The sequence below is a fragment of the Octopus bimaculoides genome, chromosome 2 (assembly GCF_046866305.1).
Source record: "Octopus bimaculoides isolate indiv1 chromosome 2, ASM4686630v1, whole genome shotgun sequence".
NCBI classification, from domain to species: Eukaryota; Metazoa; Mollusca; class Cephalopoda; order Octopoda; family Octopodidae; genus Octopus; species Octopus bimaculoides.
The window spans coordinates 188,900,923-188,920,069 of NC_142929.1; the positions used below are offsets into that span (position 1 = coordinate 188,900,923).

Here is a 19,147-nt window from a genome sequence, read left to right on the forward strand (position 1 = left end):
ATACGTGCACCTGCACTTGTGTATACGCCCTCACGCATACGCGCGCACTAGCTCATTTCTGCTGTACTGCTCAGTCACTGACTGCACACATTTTGGCATGCAAAGCGACACCGCTATTCAGACTCACTTGAATAAATATCTGTCCTGTATACACTTCAATGGTCCTCTCTCCTCATATGCAAAACTTTTCCTCAGTCATGCATTTCTTTCTCTTCTTCAGTCGTTTGTTTCCTTTTCTTAGAACCTCTCTGGAGCGGGAGTGATGTAGTAGCTTCATGCAGGTTTGGTGTGGATTCAATCCTCAATCACCAAATTTCAATTAACACTTCAACAGCACTTTTCTCACAGTAAAACAATAGTTTTTCTGTGAGTGACAGCAGTTACATTTGCCAGATGCCTTCGCTAAGCAAAATAATGTCTTTGCCACTTGACCTTTCTAACCTCTTCTAGTCCACCAAAAGCAAGAATAGAGATAACAGACCACTAATGAAATCTATTGTTCTAGCTGGTTTTGGATAGTTATAAAAACTAGAATTTTCTAAGGCAAAATCAGTGTGTGAGAGCAACCATCAGTTAGTGAACAGAGACCAATTAGAGTCATAGCCACAAGCAGGTAGCCACTAAAGACAAACGGCCAGAGGGAGAAAGAAGGTTACAACCAGCCAACTATGACACACAATGACCTCGACTCTATAATTTTTACTGTCTCTCTTTTCTCTTACAACATCATTCTATCACTATCTATGGTTAAGCACGTATAGGAAAGTGGTTATACACCATTAGGTGTACACCCGCTTTCCTATATTAAATCTGTAGAAACAACGGAACGCAGATTCTGAACTATCAACACAACAATATTTATTTACAGAGGAAATAGGCAGCACTTCGCCCTTTGGTTGCTGAGACGCCGTCAATGATGTTGAGAGGTTATTTGTCTAGCTCCAGAGTTGGAATGTTGGAAAGAGACTGTCTCCAGAGTTGGAATGTTGGAGACACTGCTTGACACGTCCATGTTCATGGCCGGCCAGCCGAGAAAGAGCATGAATTGAGCGGGAACGTTTAGATGTTGAATTCCACGCATGCACATGGGACTCTTCCAGTGTTCCTTCTGGAACTATTCCCTGCGCATGCGTAGATGAAAACGCAGTAATGGCGACTGTACCTTGGCACCAAATGACGTCACTACACACGTATACATACATACCGGATGAAATTAACTCTTTTTACCTCGCATGCTTTTCCATTTACTAATTATACATACCAACCTGTCGTGGTTTTGGATATATACAAAGTAACAATAAATAAATATTTCTTTACAACTTCGATCATTCTTCTTTCATTTTGCACATCTGCAACAGCAACACTCGTTACAGTCGCTAACTGCCAACTCCAACATAATATCATAATACCAGCTGTCAGAATTGGTGACCCTCGACTGCAATGAAGAACTAACCGTTACATATATATAGCTCAAAGCTACAACCTCTGTTAATAACAAAGAGCCTCTCCTTCAGAATGGAAGACAGATTGTATGATGCTTGGGTACAAACAGCCATGCTACATGGCAGTGAGACATGGAGCATGACTACTGAGGACATGTGAAGGTTTGAAAGAAATGAAGCCAGCATGCTCCTCTGAATGTGCAGTGTCAGTGTGTATGTACAACAGAGTGCTAGTGGTTTGGGAGAAAAACTGTGTATATGAAGCCTCAGATGTAGTGTGCAAGAGAGAAAACAGCACTGGTATAGCCATGTAATGCATATGGATGAGGATAGTTGTGAAAAGAAGTGCCAATCTTTAAGTGTGGATGGAATGTGTGGTAGACCCAGGAAGACATGGAAGGAAGTAGTGAGAAAGAATCTTCAGACATTAGCTCTCATGGAGGGTACGACAAGGGACTGAGATTTCCGGTGGTTTGCTGTGCTTAAGAAGACATGTCAACCTAAGTAAAATCATAGTTGTCCTCACATACAGGTATGTCCCCTACATCCCTCTCCAACTGAGCAAGCCTAGTCTTGTGGGCTTGTGGGTATTGGTACCACATAAAAAGCACCTGTGGTGGTTCTGTGTAAATGCACACAGTACACTCCGTAAAATGGTTGGCATTGAGAAGGGCATCCAGCCATAGAAACCATGCCAAAACTGACTGGAAGCTGGTGCAGCTCTTCAGCTGGCCGGCTCTTGTCAAACTGTCCGATCCATGCCAGCATGGAAAATGGACACTAAATAATAATGATGATGATGTATTATAATAGTCCTTCAGTTACCTCCTGTTTAAGTCCGGTCAACAAAATAAAACTGTTGCTTAACAAAATAAATAAATCTCAGGGTCACCACTGAATATATAAACATGGTTCAGACTAGAAGTAATTGAATCAGTAATTTTTACAGTCAGGTTTTCTAATGACTAATTGTCTGTTTGCAGAATAGCACAAATTATTCTGTTGAGGTGGAGACAGGAAAATATCTATGCAAAACAGTTTTTATCGTCGACATCATCATCAGTTTAAACAAACTAACCACACGGAATCAATATAAAGTCTGTCCTGATTGACATCTTATAAATTAAGAAATGAAAGCCACAAATCATGTTCTGTGGAATTGTCATTGCATTATTTTACCAACAAGGTCAAGGCAGCGGCCTGACAGAACCGTTAGCATGCCGGACCAAATACCTAATGGCATTTCATGTGATTTTATGTTCTGAGTTCAAATTCTGCCAAGGTCGACTTTGCCTTTCATCCTTTCAAAGTCGATAAAAAAAGTACCAGTTCAACACTGGACTCGATGTAATCGACTCATTCCCTCCCCAACAATTGCTGGCCTTGTGACTAAATTTGAAACCATTATTTTACCAACAAGGCAGCAAGCTGACAGAACCATTAGCGTACCAGGCGAAATGCTTAGCAGCATTTCATCTGACATTATGTTCTGGGTTCAAATTCTGCTGTGGCTGACTCTGCTTTTCATTCTTTCAGAGTTGATAAAATAAGTACCAGTTATGCACTGGGATCAATGTAATCAACTTACCCCTACCCTCACTGAAATTACTGGTCTTGGGCCAAAAATTGAAACCAATATTAAACCAAATTCTATCAAGATCCTTCATCATCATCATCATCATCATCATCATCATCATCATCATCATCATCATCGTTTAACATCCATTTTCCAAGCTCGCATGGGTTGGACGGTTTGACTGAGGTCTGGAAAGCCAGCGGCTGCACCAGACTCCAATCTGATGCAGCAATGTTTCTATAGCTGGGTGCCCTTCCTAATGCCAACCACTCCGAGAGTGTAGTGGGTGCTTTTTATGTGCCACCAACACAGGAGCCAGTCATGTGAGCCTAACATCAATCATGTTCAGATAGTGCTTTTTACGAGCCACCGGCATGGGACCCAGTCAGCAGGTACTGGCATCAGCCACGTTCGGATGATGCTTTTTATGTGCCACTGGAATGGGAGCCAGTCAGCGGATACTGGCATCAACCATGTTTGGATGATGCATTTTATGGGCCACCGGAAAGGGAGCCAGTTAGATGGCACTGGCCACAGCTACGATTTTGGTTTTACTTGACTCAACATATCTTCTCCAGCATATATCGCCTGACGCATCCAGGGTACTCCTATCTATCTATATATCTATATATATGTGTGTGTGTGTGTGTATTTTTTATATTTATGGAGGAAATTAAAAGAAAATGATACAGGATGGGCCAAAAGTCACAAAGGAATTTGAAATTTTAATAAATTTTAAAAATTACTTGAGATGTGATTTTTCACACCTAGCATGCATTCATTTCCTATATAAACTGTATATAATGTTATGGTAAATTTAAAACAAAGAAAAAGGAGTTATTGAATTCTGAGATCCCTTTGTGACTTTTGACCCTTTCTGTATATGACTAAACGTTGTTGTAATTTCTTCGAACATTCTTTAACTAGAAGTAGCGACCCTGAAATTTTGAACAAGCAGCCAAGTTTCCGATTAAACAACTATGAAGTATTTTAAATTTATGAACCGGAGGCTTTTGAACACATTTTTCTAATTACACTAATACTTTGTGAGAATATCACCACATTCCTTTTCTTTTTTTTTTTTTTACTACAGTCACAAAATTTTCAGTAACTTCAGGTTTTACTGTTTATTACAATAGCAAAACTAAGTCATTTTATTCTGTCTGCCATCAAATTAAAACTGTTTTTCACATGGACTGCCAAAACCAATCTAGTTCACTGTTTCCCACAACTTGAAGTCATTTACACAGTCACTAGACACTACACATGCCTATTTTTCTGTTCCTGATTTACATTCTGGTCACAACAATGTATAAGCTGTTACTTTACTCATTTCATGAGCTAAATGCTAGACTTGGTCTTAGCCGCCACAGAACTCTAGAAAGCAGACATTCTAAAAAGGAGGAGCTGGACAATTTGTAGATGGTCAATAGTTGTTTATAACATGGCTGTGTGGGAAGAAACTTGCTTCTAAACCAGTCCCACTGTGTGGCACCTCAGGCAAGTGTCTTCTACTAAAGCTGTGCAAGTGGGTTTGGTAGATGAAAAGTGAAAGAAGACCAACATGTGTGTGTGTATGTGTGTATGTGTGTGTGTGTGTATGTGTGTGTGTGTGTGTGTGTGTGTGTGTTTATCACCCACCATAGCTTGACAACTGGTGTTGGTGTGGTCCATCAAAACTTAGTGATTCGTCAAAACTTAGTGGTTCATCAAAAGAGACCAATAGAATAAGAACTGGGCTTTAAAAAAGATTCTGGGCTCAATTCGCTCGGCTAAAAACTTTTCAAGATGGTGCCCTAGTGGGGCCACAGTTTAATGATTGAAACAAGCAAAAGATAGACCATAACTGAATTATAACCTGGCTCTTAAAATGAAAACCTTATCTTATGTGTATTTCAGTTTCGTAATTTATCCTTTCCTGCGAGACCTTCTATGGTGTCTTTTCAACAATCTGATAGTATAAAGTTGCCAGCTCCTGATAAACGATTGAGCATTTCTACTCAAGTTAAGATACAAGGTAAACCATAAATTTACATTGTTTACATTAATATACTGTCTACATTTTCTTTGTGGAGGTGCAATGGCTCAGTGGTTAGGGCAGCGAACTCACAGTCATAGGGTCGTGGTTTTGATTCCCAAACCAGACATTGTGAGTGTTTACTGAGTGAAAACACTGAAAGCTCCGCGAGGCTCCGGCAGGAGTTGGTGGCGAACCCTGCTGTACTCTTTCATCACAACTTTCTCTCACTCTTTCTTCCTGTTTCTGTTGTACCTGTCTTTCAAAGGGGCCAGCCTTGTCACACTCTGTGTCATGCTGAATCTCCCCAAGAACTACATTAAGGGTGCACATGTCTGTGGAGTACTCTGCCACTTGCATGTTAATTTCACGAGCAGGCTGTTCGGTTGATCGGATCATCTGAAACCCTCATTGTCGTAACCAACGGAGTGCCATAGTAGTAACATTTACTTTGATAACCACTTATATATTTTAATTAATTCAGTACTAAGGATGGGACAAACCCATTGTTGTTTTAACTTAGTAACGATAAAACCAAAAGAGAAAGTTCATTTGGTTGAAAGATGTTTTAATGTAATCTTTGCTAAAATACCAATATTTCACTTAAATTCCAAAATAATCATGAATTTACTCTGACTTTATAAAACAACTCTAGTGATTTTATTTATTGATATATCATAGGCACTCATGCCAGTGGGGCACTTGTGCCAGTAGAATGTTAAAAGCACATCCGAGCGTGATCATTGCCAGGGCCATGGATTGGCTCCCATGCCAGTGGCATGTAAAAAGCACCATCTGAGCATGATCATTGCCAGCGTCGCCCTAGTGGCACATGTGCCGGTGGTACGTGAGAAACAACATTCAAGATTGATGGAAACTGAAAGAAGCTCATCATATGCATTTGTGTGTGTGTGTGTGTGTGTTTCTTTCTCTGTCTGTCCCTCACCACTTCTTGACAACGAGTGTTGGTTTGCTTATGTCCCTGAAACATAGCAGTTTGTCAAAAGAGACTGGTAGAACAAGTACCAGCCTTGAAATAAAATTACTGGGATTAGTTCATGTAACCAAAATTCAATTAAAAGTCTAATGACCAAATTGAGTAAAAGTTAATATACAAATCTATGTCAGAATGTTTGTCTCAAAACCATTCTAATTACAGGTAAATTCAATGAAATGTAAACTCAATTAAATTTTACTGAAATATTACCATGAGTCATTAATTAACATTCGCCTGTAATAAATAACAGAATTGTACAAGACAAAAATTGTGCATTTTAATGGGTTTTTAATTGAACTTGACAAAAACCAACCTTATATGCAAAGAATATCATAGTCTTCTTAATAAGGTAAATCTGGTTTATGCCTTTACTTCCACACCTGGCTGAATCTTAAACAATGACAAAATTCTAAAATCAAATCAAAATAAATCTCGTCTCTCTGTCTTTATACCTACACAAACACTACAAACATATGTGCCACTGGCACTGAACCCAGTCAAGGTGGCGCTGGCATCAGCCACATTTGGATGGTGCTTTTTATGTGACTAAAAGTACAAGGAAGAAAATTATATTTTGGTTACACTACGGCGCACCTAGCATCATCTCATGGCATGCCAGTGTGCTATGGCATACCGGTTGCAGAGCCCTGTTCTACACACGTACAAGGAACAAGGTCTCAGACAGACAAATGTGGCTTCTGTACTGGACTAAGAGAGAAGTCACTGACAATGTTGCAAATGGGTATGAAAGAGATTTGATGAATACAACAAAAAACAAAACAAACAATTGACTGTTTAACCAATAAGTTAAACAAACAATTGATTAGTTATTTGCATAGATCTTAGGGTTTGGGGAAAATCTGGGCAAGTAAAAGCATTGGTTTGAAAATAAAACTGCATCTATACAGCACCATCGTGTTACCTAAAGCACTGTATGCCAGTGAAACTTGGAAAGTAACATCAACAATATCTACGAAACTGGATGTATTCCATCAGAGGTGCTTGCGGAAAATATTGAAGATCTCCTACTGCGACCACATCACAAATGCTGCAGTCCTCCAGCGAGCACAGTCAAGTAGGTTGCAAGACATCGTGGCAGAGAGAAGAATGAGACTAGCCAGACACATTTTCCCGCATGCCAGACCAACGGCACACCAAAGCAGCATTTAGATGGGAACCATCTGGCGGAAAGAGAAAGAGAGGAAGACTAAAAACAACATGGCGCAGATCGTTCAAAGCAGACATAGCAGTAATAAACAGAAAATGGGAAAACATTGAGAGAGAGGCTGACGATAGAGATCAGTGGAGATTGTTGTCTGCCCAATGCGCCACCAGACGCAGGATGGACTAAGGAACTAAGGAATAGATATTTAACCAATTGACTAGTAATAAAGGAGCTAAGTTGAACTGGTGTGTGTGTGTGTTAATTGTATTGGCGTAATGACTCTTCCAAGATATATTATAATTATATTTAAGAAGTGGTGGTCATTGAAAGTCGATGGTATCTGTAGTAGCAGGAGACCCAAGAAGACGTAGGATGAAGTGGTGAGGACTGATCTCAGAATGTTGGGGCTGATGTCGGAATTGACAATGGACCAAGATGTCTGGCAATGTGAGGTTCTAGAGAAGGCCTGCCCATGTCAGTAAAGCTGATTTCTAGAAACTGTGTGTGTCCCACCCATATGTAACAATAAAACTTTTCACTCACCCTACCAAAACAAATCAAACTGCATCTCTTCTCTTCCTCATATTTCCTCTTTCATACCCTGTGATTATCTTCCACTTCCCAATCCTGTCCTCTCTGCTCTGCTTATTACATCATTGTTTTCCCCACCCCTTCTGTATACCCAGGTTCTCACCGGTCACTGCATTCCCCACCCCTTCTGTATACCCAGGTTCTCACCGGTCACTGCATTCCCCACCCCTTCTGTATACCCAGGTTCTCACCGGTCACTGCATTCCCCACCCCTTCTGTATACCCAGCTTCTCACCGGTCACTGCATTCCCCACCCCCACTCTCTACTCACAGTATACCATGACTTCCATACCTCCAGGTTATACCCTGACACTTGCCACCGTTTACCTCTTTCTTCTTTCACTCTATCATCCCATTTATATCCTAATTGCTGTACCTTGTGGGTATGCCCTGGTGCTTCACCATCATCTCTCTCCTGCTCTCTCTTGCACTCTTGCTCTCTTCTTCTTCTCTCTCTCTCTCTTTCTTTTGCTCTTCTCTCCAGCTGGGTAACCATGTATCTCCTCTACAGCAGCACACTCATTTTCTGTCTTCATTCTCCACCCCCTCTCTCTCTGTCGCCAGGTAACCATGTTCCTCCTCTACAGCAAGACATCTGTTTCTGTCTCTCTTTCTCACTTTAACCTTTCATCATCTGGCACAAGATCACCTCCTCTAATGCCCCCTCCCCTCTCAAAGGTTTTTTTTTGTTTTGCAAGTTACTTGGTGGCCCTACCAATGCTGATATCATGTAAAAAGCATCCAGTCCACACTGTAAAGTGGTTGGCATTTTGGAAAGGCACCCCCCTGTAAAAACCTTGCCAAAACTGACCTCGCCTGTGCTGGTGCCATGTAAAAGCATTCAGTCAACTCTGCAAGGTGATTGGTATTAGGAAGGGCATCCAGCTGTAAAAACCATGCCAGACCAGACAGAGAAGTCTGATGCAGTTTTCTGCCTTGCCAGCTCCTGTCAAACCAGCCGACCCATGCCAGCATAGAAGACGGACATTAAACGATGAGGGTAATCATGATATATTCATATTTAAATGTCTAATTATAATTTAATCATATCTACATTAATGCTTCTTTGATGTCTTTTCAGAGTTTCTAAATTCTATAAAAAATTTCGAGGAAGAGTTAGAATCAGTAGAAGCTGAAAGTAGGGGGATTTTGAGTCAAAATAAATTGCACACCTCTGATCCAGCAATTGGTGAAGGTGAGGTTTCCACTGCGAGCCTAATGAATAGGACACAGCGTATACCAGGTAATACCATGTATTGATAACTGCCTCCCTTTTGTTTGGCTTGCAACATTTTTATAGCTAGTTTATACATAGAACTATTGGCATAGGTAAATTAAAAGCACTATCCTTCATCAGCTTTCTATTTCTTCAACAAACCCCTAACAAATGTGAAGGAATATTAGAGTTGACATAATTTGGCTGATGCAAGGCGGCGAACTGCCAGAATCGTTGATACGCCGGACAAAATGCTTAGAGGCATTTCATCCGGCTTTACATTCTGAATTCAAATTCCGCTCAGGTTGCATTTGCCTTTCATCTTTTCGGGGTCAATAAACTAAAGAACCAACTGAGCACTGAGGCCGATGTGATCTCCCAAAATGCCAGGCCTTATTCCTATAACAGAAAGAAATATTTCAGTTTTCTTTAAAACGGCTCAATCAGTTAGATTAGACACCACAAGCACTTTAAATGTAACACCCACTTTTTAAAAATGTTTAAGTTAATTAACACTAATTAGTAATAAGCTATACTTGCTAATTATTTATTCATAGAGTAACAACAAAGGTATCAACTTTCAACATTATTATTATTATCATTATTATTATTATTATTATTATTGTTATTATTATTATTATTATTATTAAGGTGCTGAGCTGGCAGAAATGTTAGCATGCTGGATGTTTGGAGTGTCAGAGGAAATACAAGTTCACATGTAGTCCCCAGTCACATGCATACACTGTTTGGAAAAGTGTAATCTGTAAGGAGCTCATTTTGCCATTGATTGTTGACCATTGCAGAGGATTCGCTGACCAAGTAACCACCAATTATCTGAGCAGACATAGCCTGGGTTTGAAGCAGGTGGTACTCATACCATTTAACCCGTAGATAGGACCCTGGTCAGTGCTACTAGTCCAGGACAGAGTAGACCTGGGAACAATAATGGCTAGGAGATGGTTCCACCTTCCTCAAAACCCTGGAATTCCTCTACCAAGGCCCCTCTACCAAGGCCCCTCTACCAAGGCGCCTCTACCAAGGCCCCTCTACCAGATGCAGTTCAAATGCTTACCCAGACACCATCACTATTTGTCATCCTGTAAGACTTCCAAAAGAGTTTGTTGTATAATATCCTAATTAATGTTAGTTTGTAAAGAATGTTTATCAATTAAATAGGTAAATAACATGGTTTGGGCCTCACAGAAGCAAAGTGGCTGAGCTCATTTTGAGCGTTGGGCCTCACAGTGGCACAATGGCTAAGTTCCTTTTGAGTGTTGGACCTCACAGAGGCAATGACCAGGACCTTTGGCATTATGTCATGCTTGAGGAGATCTATCTAGCCGAGCAAAACCACAGTTGTGGCAGATACCAGTGTCATGCAAATGGCACCCGTGCCAGTGGAATATAAAAGCACCCAGTACACTATTGGAGTGATTGGCATTAGGAAGGGCATCCAGCCATAGGAGATCATGCCAAGTCTGACTGGAGTCTGGTGCAGCCTTCCAGCATGCCAGCCCGGTCAAACTGTCCAACCCATGCCAGCATGGACAACGAATGCTTAATGATGATGATGATGATGATGAAATAATCTGTGCAATAAACCCAAAATAATACGCTGAAATGGTGGAAACTTTGGAATTACCAAACGGTAAAAAACTGAAAATGATGTTGGAAGGGAGACCCCCAAAATGTTACGGATGCGGTGAAAGAGGGTACCTGAGATGGAAATGCCTCAGAGCAGCAGTGGAAATGGTGGAAGAGAGTGTTCAGGAAGATATGGTGGTGGGAAAAAATCAGAAGCAGAGAACAGAACAGGATGGGGATTTTGCAGAGGTAAAACCCAGGAAAAGAGAGAAAAGAAAGTCACCGACGACAGTGGAAGTGAAGAAGTGTAAAGGAATTGGAAGAAGAAACTCAACCCACGACGAGAAATGGAGAAAATTTACCAGTGGAAGTACCAGCAAAGGAATTAAAAGTACAGAGTCAGTCAGACCAGAAAAGAGACAACCCAGAATTACGGAAACCTAAAGCCATAGAAACACAAACGAAACACGTAGAGTTGCAGTCAAACGAACACACAGACACACAAATACACGAACACACAGACACACAAATACACGAACACACAGACTTAGATGAAAATACAAGAACACACAAAACAGCAGGAAAATAGAAACAAAAAGAGACAACAAGAAAGACACAAACAAAAAGAAAAATTATAGAGTGAAGGAATCCCCAACTTAAAAGGAGTGTAGAATGGAAAGACATTGGGAGAGACAGAAGTGGTAAGTCATCATCATCGTTTAACGTCCGTTTTCCATGCTGGCATGGGTTGGACGATTTGACTGAGGACTGGTGAACTAGATGGCTACACCAGCTCCAATCTGATTTGGCAGAGTTTCTACAGCTGGATGCCCTTCCTACTGCCAACCACTTCGAGAGTGTAGTGGGTGCTTTTACGTGCCACCCGCACGAAGGCCAGTCAGGCAGTACTGGCAACGGCCACGCTCAAATGGTGTATTTTACATGCCACCTGCACAGGAGCCAGTCCAGCGGCTCTGGCATAATTTTGTAAAGACTGTAACCGAGAACAAATTATTTGGACTTCCATGGAAAAAAAAAAGAAAAAAACAAGTAAATTTGGAAACTGCTGAATAAACAGGTTTTCTAAAAGTTTTTTTTGTTAAATGCTGTAATAAACATTTGGGTGACTTTTAGTTTAAAAAGGAAAAGAAATATGTAAGTCCTGTATGAACATTTGTTTAAAAGGTTTATAATTGTAGGGTAAAAGTGAAGAGGGATATTGCGGTTCTGCCTCGGAGCGAGGCTAGATGTTATGTAAAATGTAAAGGTTTACAGAAAAGGACTCCATGGCTTCATCTCGCAGTGGGAGTGAGATGGCTGTCTCATTTGCATTGTAATTTTATTCATTTCACAATCATCTTTCATATGTTTTATGTTCCCGCATGTCTTTGTATGTCCCCTCTGTAATTAGGCCTTGTGCCTGTAATAAAGAATTAACCTCTAGCCGAACAATTATTCTGTTCTGATGAAAAGAAATAACCCAGAAATTGCGATACACAGATATTGTCTTGAGCTGAGTGGGGGTGCTAGATTCCCTTGTTCGAAAATATAAGGACACAGATCGTGTCGTATAGCCAGCTGGAGACGATGTCTCCTGGGGCTAAATAACAGCAACATTTGTCCTAAACCAGGACTGCCATGTTATGTTTACAAACAATTTTTACAGTTTCATATGCTACAACCTTTTGAAAATGTAATGTGAAAGCAGCAAAGTGTATTTCTATATTTTCTGTGCATTTTCAACTTCATTTCTTATATATATATATATATATGTGTCTCTTGCAAGGTACTTAGTGACTCTGTCAGTGCAGGTGCCACTTAAAAAGCATCCAGTCCACACTGTAAAGTGGTTGGCATTTGGAAGGGCATCCAACTGTAAAAACCTTGCCAAAACTGACCTCACCTGTGCTTGTGCCAAATAAAAAGCACAAGGTCCACTCTGCTGAGCAGTTGGTGTTAGGAAGGGCATCCAGCTGTAAAGCTCCTGCCAAAACAGTCACAGGAGTCTGGTGCTGGTTTCTGCCTGGTCAGCTCCTGTCAAACTGTCCAACCCATGCCAGCGTGGAAGGTAGACGTTAAAGGATGATGATGATGAGGATGATGATTTTTGTCATCATCATCGTCGTCGTCGTTTAATGTCTGCTTTCCATGCTGGCATGGGTTGGACGGTTTAACTGAGGGTTGGTGAGCCAGAAGGCTGCACCATCATCATTATCATCATCATCGTTTAACGTCCGCCTTCCATGCTAGCATGGGTTGGACAATTTGACTGAGGACTGGCAAGCCAGAAGGCTGCACCAGGCTCCAATCTAATCTGGCAGTTTCTACAGCTGGATGGCCTTCCTAACGCCAACCATTCCAAGAGTGTAGTGGGTGCTTTTAAGTGCCACCGGCACAATGGCCAGTCAGGCAGTACTGGCAACGGCCATGCTCAAAATGGTGTATTTTACGTGCCAGTTGCACAGGAGCCAGTCTAGCGGCACTGGCAACGCCCTCACTCGAATGTTTTTTCACGTACTACCGGCACAAGTGCCAGTAAGGCGATGCTGGTAACGATCACACTCAAATGGTACTATTTACATGCCACCAGCACGGAAGCCAGACAGCTGTTCTGGCAATGATCACGCTCAGACGGTGCTCTTAGTGCTCCACTGGTACAGGTGCCATCACTATTTCGATTTCACTTGCCCCAACAGGTCTTCGCAAGCCGAGTTTAGTGTCCAATGAAGGAGAGGTTAGCATGGGTGCCAGTTGTCGAATTTGGTTCGATTTCACTATTTCACTTGCCTCAACAGGTCTTCACAAGCGGAGTTTAGTGTCCAAGCGGAGTATATATATATATATATATATATATATATATATATATATATATATATATATAGAGAGAGAGAGAGAGAGAGAGAGAGAGAGAGAGAACGATTTCCATTATTGTAAAATGTGTTAAATGTTAAATATCTAATAATAATTTATTTTTTACTTTATATCTAAACATTTCTTTTGTTGATATACTTCCAGAATTTAGAGAAGAGTTGTTTTTAGGAGAAGAAGAATATGAAGAAAGCCTGACTGATATCGAAAAGCAGCCAGCTGTGCAGTATGAATCATCTGGTAATGGCGTTTATTGTAAATGGCTTCTTTGGGGAGGGGGAGAGTAACATATAATATGAAAAGGAACCCCTCCCTCACAACAAATTAAACTGAAGACTGCTTAATTAGTGACAAAATACATTTTTTTCAGTTACTTCTAAAAAAATTCATCCTGTGCATGGGAACTGCAAGAATCGGTAAAATCATCATCATCATCAGCATCATCATCATCATCGTTTAACGTCCACTTTCCATGCTGGCATGGGTTGGAGAGTTTGACTGAGGACTAGCGAGCCAGAAGGCTGCACCAGGCTCCAATCTGATCTGGCAATGTTTCTACTGCTGGATGCCCTTCTTATTGCCAACCACTCCGAGAATGTAGTGGGTGCTTTTTTTATGTGCCACCGGCACAGGGGCCAGTCAAGCTGGCCTGGCATTGAGCATGTTCAGATAGTGCTTTTTAGGTGCCAGTCAGACGAGCCTGGCATCAATCAGAGGAACATGAATGTGCTAATCATTGTTGTATTTCATTATTGGAGAACAGCTTCTTCTTTCATAATGCATCTGATTCATAAGCATCAGGAATGTTTTGGACACCCGGTGTTTCGACATTGTTGTGTCTCCTCAGTCAGAGCTACCACAGACTAATGAATCTTTTAATGAATCATTAGTTTATATTTACCTGAAATAAATTACAGAATTGTAGTTAAGAAGAATTGTGCATATTACTGCATTTTTAATTCAACTTGTGTGTGTATAAAATAGATCAAAATTAATTTATTAATAACACTATAAGGAATCAGAGTAGTGAAATAGACAATACATCTATGTATCACAATGTGTCTGAGTGTGTCGGCATAAATATATATGCGTATATATATATATATATATATATATATATATATATATATATATATATATATATATATATATATATATAAGGTTGAGGAGGGTATTGGATTTAACCAAACGCAAAAGGATACAGGTAATACCGAGTAAGTGCTGTATACCGACTAGTTTGCCCCAGTCGTATGAACAGGATTGGGGATTATAAGTCGTGTATTAGCGTGTGTATATGTAAATATATAAAAATAAAAAGATAAAGAGAGCAAAGGTAAGGTTGAAGAATTTTATGGATAGAGTCTTACAGCTGTTTCTGGGAAGATCCAGTACTTCCCTTCATTGGAGACAGAAAAAATAAAGTAATCTACACGGATATTTACCACTGGAATGAAACTACACTTCAAGTACTGTTCTCTCTTTTTTCAGCACATCACACTCTTTACCACTTCATACTAAAAATATCCGCCTATGGATATAATAATAGATTACTTTATTTTTTCTGTCTCTGGTGAAGGGAAGTACTGGAACTTCCCAGAAACAGCTGTAAGACTATCCATAAAATTCTTCAACCTTACCTTTGCTCTCTTTATCTTTTTATTTTTATATATTTATATATATATATATATATGTATATATATATATATATATATATATATATATATATATATATATATATATATATATATACATATATATATACATATACATATATATACATGTACATATAAATTTGACATGGCAACTCTTTCTTTTCTTGGGATTTACAGTCAAACAGCTGGGTGGAATTGCGTGGAAAATTACACAGATGTATAGAATGATCCAGTGGTGATGCTGGGCTTTGTATTTTTCATAGCTCCCATGGTTACTGAGATAATCTACTATAATAATACTCTTGTGTTTATGAATGAGAAAGGAAGGGGTGATAGATGAATAAGGAAGGAAGGGCTGATGTCATACTTGGTAGTGGGATGATGAAAACTGTATGCTGAAAAAATAAATCAAACAGCGTTTGAACTCTGTGTGAATATATCTGTGTATGTAAAGGGGGGGGGGATGCATATGTGTGTGCGTGTGTGTGTGCGAAAGAAGTGACTGTAACAACTATAGAGACATCTCCCTCCTCAACATCATTGGCAAAGTCTACGCCCGGGTCCTTCTGACCCGTCTGCAGAAGTTGGCTGAGCATGTCTACCTAGAATCACAGTGCGGCTTCCGAGCTGAAAGGTCCTCTGTAGACACAATCTTTGTCAACTCCAGGAGAAGTGCAGGGAGCAGCAGATGTCCCTATATGTTGCATTCATTGACCTTACCAAGGCCTTCGACCTTCAAGGCTCTCCATAAGATTGGCTGCCCTCCAAGACTGCACAGCTTAATTGAGTCCTTTCACTCAAACATGAAGGGGACTGTGCAGTTCAACGGCAACCTCTCTGAGCCCTTTGACATATGAAGCAGAGTCAAGCAAGGCTGTGTGCTTGCCCCAACACTCTTTGGGATCTTCTCTTTCTCTTTCTGTAACGCACTTTTGACATAGCACAAGAAGGAATCTATATGCGGACCAGATCAGATGGCAGGCTCTTCAATCTCTCCTGCCTAAAAGCGAGGACAAAGGTCTGTGATGCTGTCATCAGAGGCATTCTATTTGCTGATGACGCTGCAGTTACAACCCACTCCCAACGGGAGCTGCAGCTGCTCATGGACTGCTTCTCCCAGGCCTGCAAGAACTTTGGTCTGACCATCAGCCTGAAGAAGACAAACATCCTGGTGCAAGGCACACCAGCACAACCAGCCATCACCATCAATGACTATGAACTTGAAGTTGTTCATCAATTCACTTACCTTGCGTCCACCATCACTTACAACCTCTCTCTCGATGCCGAGATTGACAAGAGAATTGGGAAGGCAACCACTACGCTCGCATGCCTCACATCAAGAGTGTGGACAAACCTAAAGCTGACAGTGAAAACAAAGATGGCTGTGTACAATGTCTGTGTCCTCAGCACCCTGTTGTATGGCAGCAAGATATGGACCACATATGCCCGTCAAGAAAAAAGGGTAAACAGCTTCCATCTCAGAAGCCTTCGACACATCTGGCAGGATAAGGTGACCAACACCAACGTCCTGACTCATGTTGCCCCCTCTTTCATGTACACCTTGCTGAGACAATGTCGACTACGCCGGCTTGGCCACGTTCACCATATGAAGGACAGCCGAATCCCAAACAACATTCTCTATGGAGAACTTGCAGCAAGACAGAGGAACAAGGGCCACCTACAGCTGAGGTACAAGGACGTGTGCAGGAGGGACATGAAGGCACTCAACATCGTCATCAACTACTGAGAGGACCTAGTAGCGGACTGCACCAGGTGGAAAAGCACACTTCTCAGACAACTACGGATCGGTGTGAAGAGAAGCTGTCAACTGCAGAAAAGTGAGCCTGATGTAAAGGATCGACAGGTGACAGAGCAGAATCCACAGATGCGATCTATGCAACTGAGACTGTCATTCTCGCATTGGTCTCCATAGCCATGGGAGGTGCTGCTCATGCTCAGCAGCCCAACGTAGACAATAAATGGATGGACATGATACCCATGGTCAGCCATGATCGAAGGTGGCCTCAAAATATATATATATATATATATATATTTTATTTTATTTTATTTTATATTATATATTGTATATTCCATATTCTATACCCAACATTGGTTCTGCAGGAATATAAATAAAACATAAAAAACAGACAATGTTGGAACTCTTTTAAACAAAATAATATATTCCTCTATACACAATCATACAAAAAAAACGCCTTTTTTGTATTTATTTTTACTCGCATATATATATATCGTTCATCATCATCATCATCGTTTAACGTCCGCTTTCCATGCTAGCATGGGTTGGACGATTTGACTGAGGACTGGTGAAACCGGATGGCAACACCAGGCTCCAGTCTGATTTGGCAGAGTTTCTACAGCTGGATGCCCTTCCTAACGCCAACCACTCAGAGAGTGTAGTGGGTGCTTTTACGTGTCACCCGCACGGTGTGAATATGTATTATAGCTCTGCAATGGTGGGTTGAATTCTAGATCTATCACATCTCACTCGTGGTGCCCAACCAAGTATCTGGCAAGTAGGATGCAAATCCTTGCTATATATATATATATATATATATATATATATATATATATATATATATATATAGTTGAAATTTACAGGAAAACAAAAGATGATGAAGACAGGTGTATGAATAGCAAGCAGGTGTATTAGTTTGACACTCGAGAAAGTGAGAGAGTGTTTTACGTTTTGAGCCTAAGCTCTTCAACAGAAAGGAATAATAGAAAATAAACAGAGGGAGAATAAAAATTCTTTTGGCTTTAGCGATCAATCATGGCAACAGGGAAAAAAAAGGGTTTGACAGGAGAGGTAGAAAGAAGGGGAAATAATAAAGAATTGGTGATCCCAATGTATGCATATATATATATTTCTTTGAAATGTTGCAGAGTGGGATAGCACTTGGAACTATATCGATTGCAAAGTTAGCTTCATTTTTTTAGAGTCAGGAAACATTGCTACAATTTTGTTTCCCCATTATTCCATAAGTTAAGATTTATCTTGAATGTTTGAATGTGAAGTGTTATAAGTTGATATTTTTTTTTATAATGGAATTCACTCACTTTTCTATTACAGAATCTGAAGAAGCACCACCTTCTCCTGTCGCTGAAGAGGTAAAATATTTACTGGAGCTCTCTTTTGAAGAAAGTAACAAACCAAATCACTCTGGTGCAATTGTCAATCAATATTTATTTATCTCAAACAGTAGTGAAACAGTAGGGGCATGTAGGTTTGAGGCTTAGCCCTTTTGATATCAACCTGTCTGAGATATCCCCTGGCTCTATGAAATATATTCACTGTTTGAAAGTGATCTTAATTAAAACTTTCCATCAAGGTTTCACATTAATTTATGTTCCATATAACATTTTAATAATGGTTTCCTACATTGGCCCAAGTCCAGCAATGTTATGGGAGAGGGACTAAGCCAATTACATAGACCCCAGTGTTCAACTGGTACTTTTTTTCTACTGAATCAAATCTCAAACTATTTAGTTGAGAATTGAATTAGTGGTGAAGCTTGGAAGCTGCTGTGATTGATTAAATTACAGACATGGATGTCTTTAACATGGATGTCTTTAACATGTCTCTCAGGCTGTGTCAGCATCGCACAATGAGTGACTAGGACAGTCCTTTGTACTCCTAGTAGAGACTATCCGATGGGGTTCAGTACGATTTCTGTCTTCCAAAATCTTTAAGTCAAAGTGAGGTTGAGAAAAGAGACAGGATGGTCATTGTTGGAATGCCTTTTATCATGGCGTATATATATGTAATTAGAGAGTACATGGCCTTGGTGCTAGGAGACTGCATGGTTGATAAATGTGTGATAGATGAGTGAGTTAACAGTGCATGATAGGAAATGTCATGAGACTAGCAATTGGTAAAGTGAAACCAATGTCCTGACCAGCCAGGTGTGAACAGCAACAGCCAATATCTTACAAAAGACATTGAGAGATGCAGCAGAACCATAGTCTTTGGTGAATTACCTCATGCCATTCAACCATATGGTCATTTTTGGATGTAGTA

At 40.4% G+C, this 19,147-nt stretch overlaps 1 protein-coding gene across 4 annotated transcripts in view; it reads left to right on the plus strand.

Annotated features, from left to right (window-relative positions):
* LOC128247056 (uncharacterized) overlaps window positions 1-19,147 on the plus strand; it is a 55,123-nt gene that overhangs the window by 29,265 nt on the left and 6,711 nt on the right. For 3 of the 4 annotated variants that reach the window (XM_089348224.1, XM_089348221.1, XM_089348220.1), the window contains exons 6-9: window positions 4,918-5,035; window positions 8,870-9,031; window positions 13,604-13,696; window positions 18,200-18,237. In XM_089348224.1, coding sequence (XP_089204350.1) covers window positions 4,918-5,035; window positions 8,870-9,031; window positions 13,604-13,696; window positions 18,200-18,237 — 411 coding nt within the window. The remainder of the gene's footprint in view (window positions 1-4,917; window positions 5,036-8,869; window positions 9,032-13,603; window positions 13,697-18,199; window positions 18,238-19,147) is intronic. The other variant, XM_089348223.1, reaches the window with a different exon arrangement.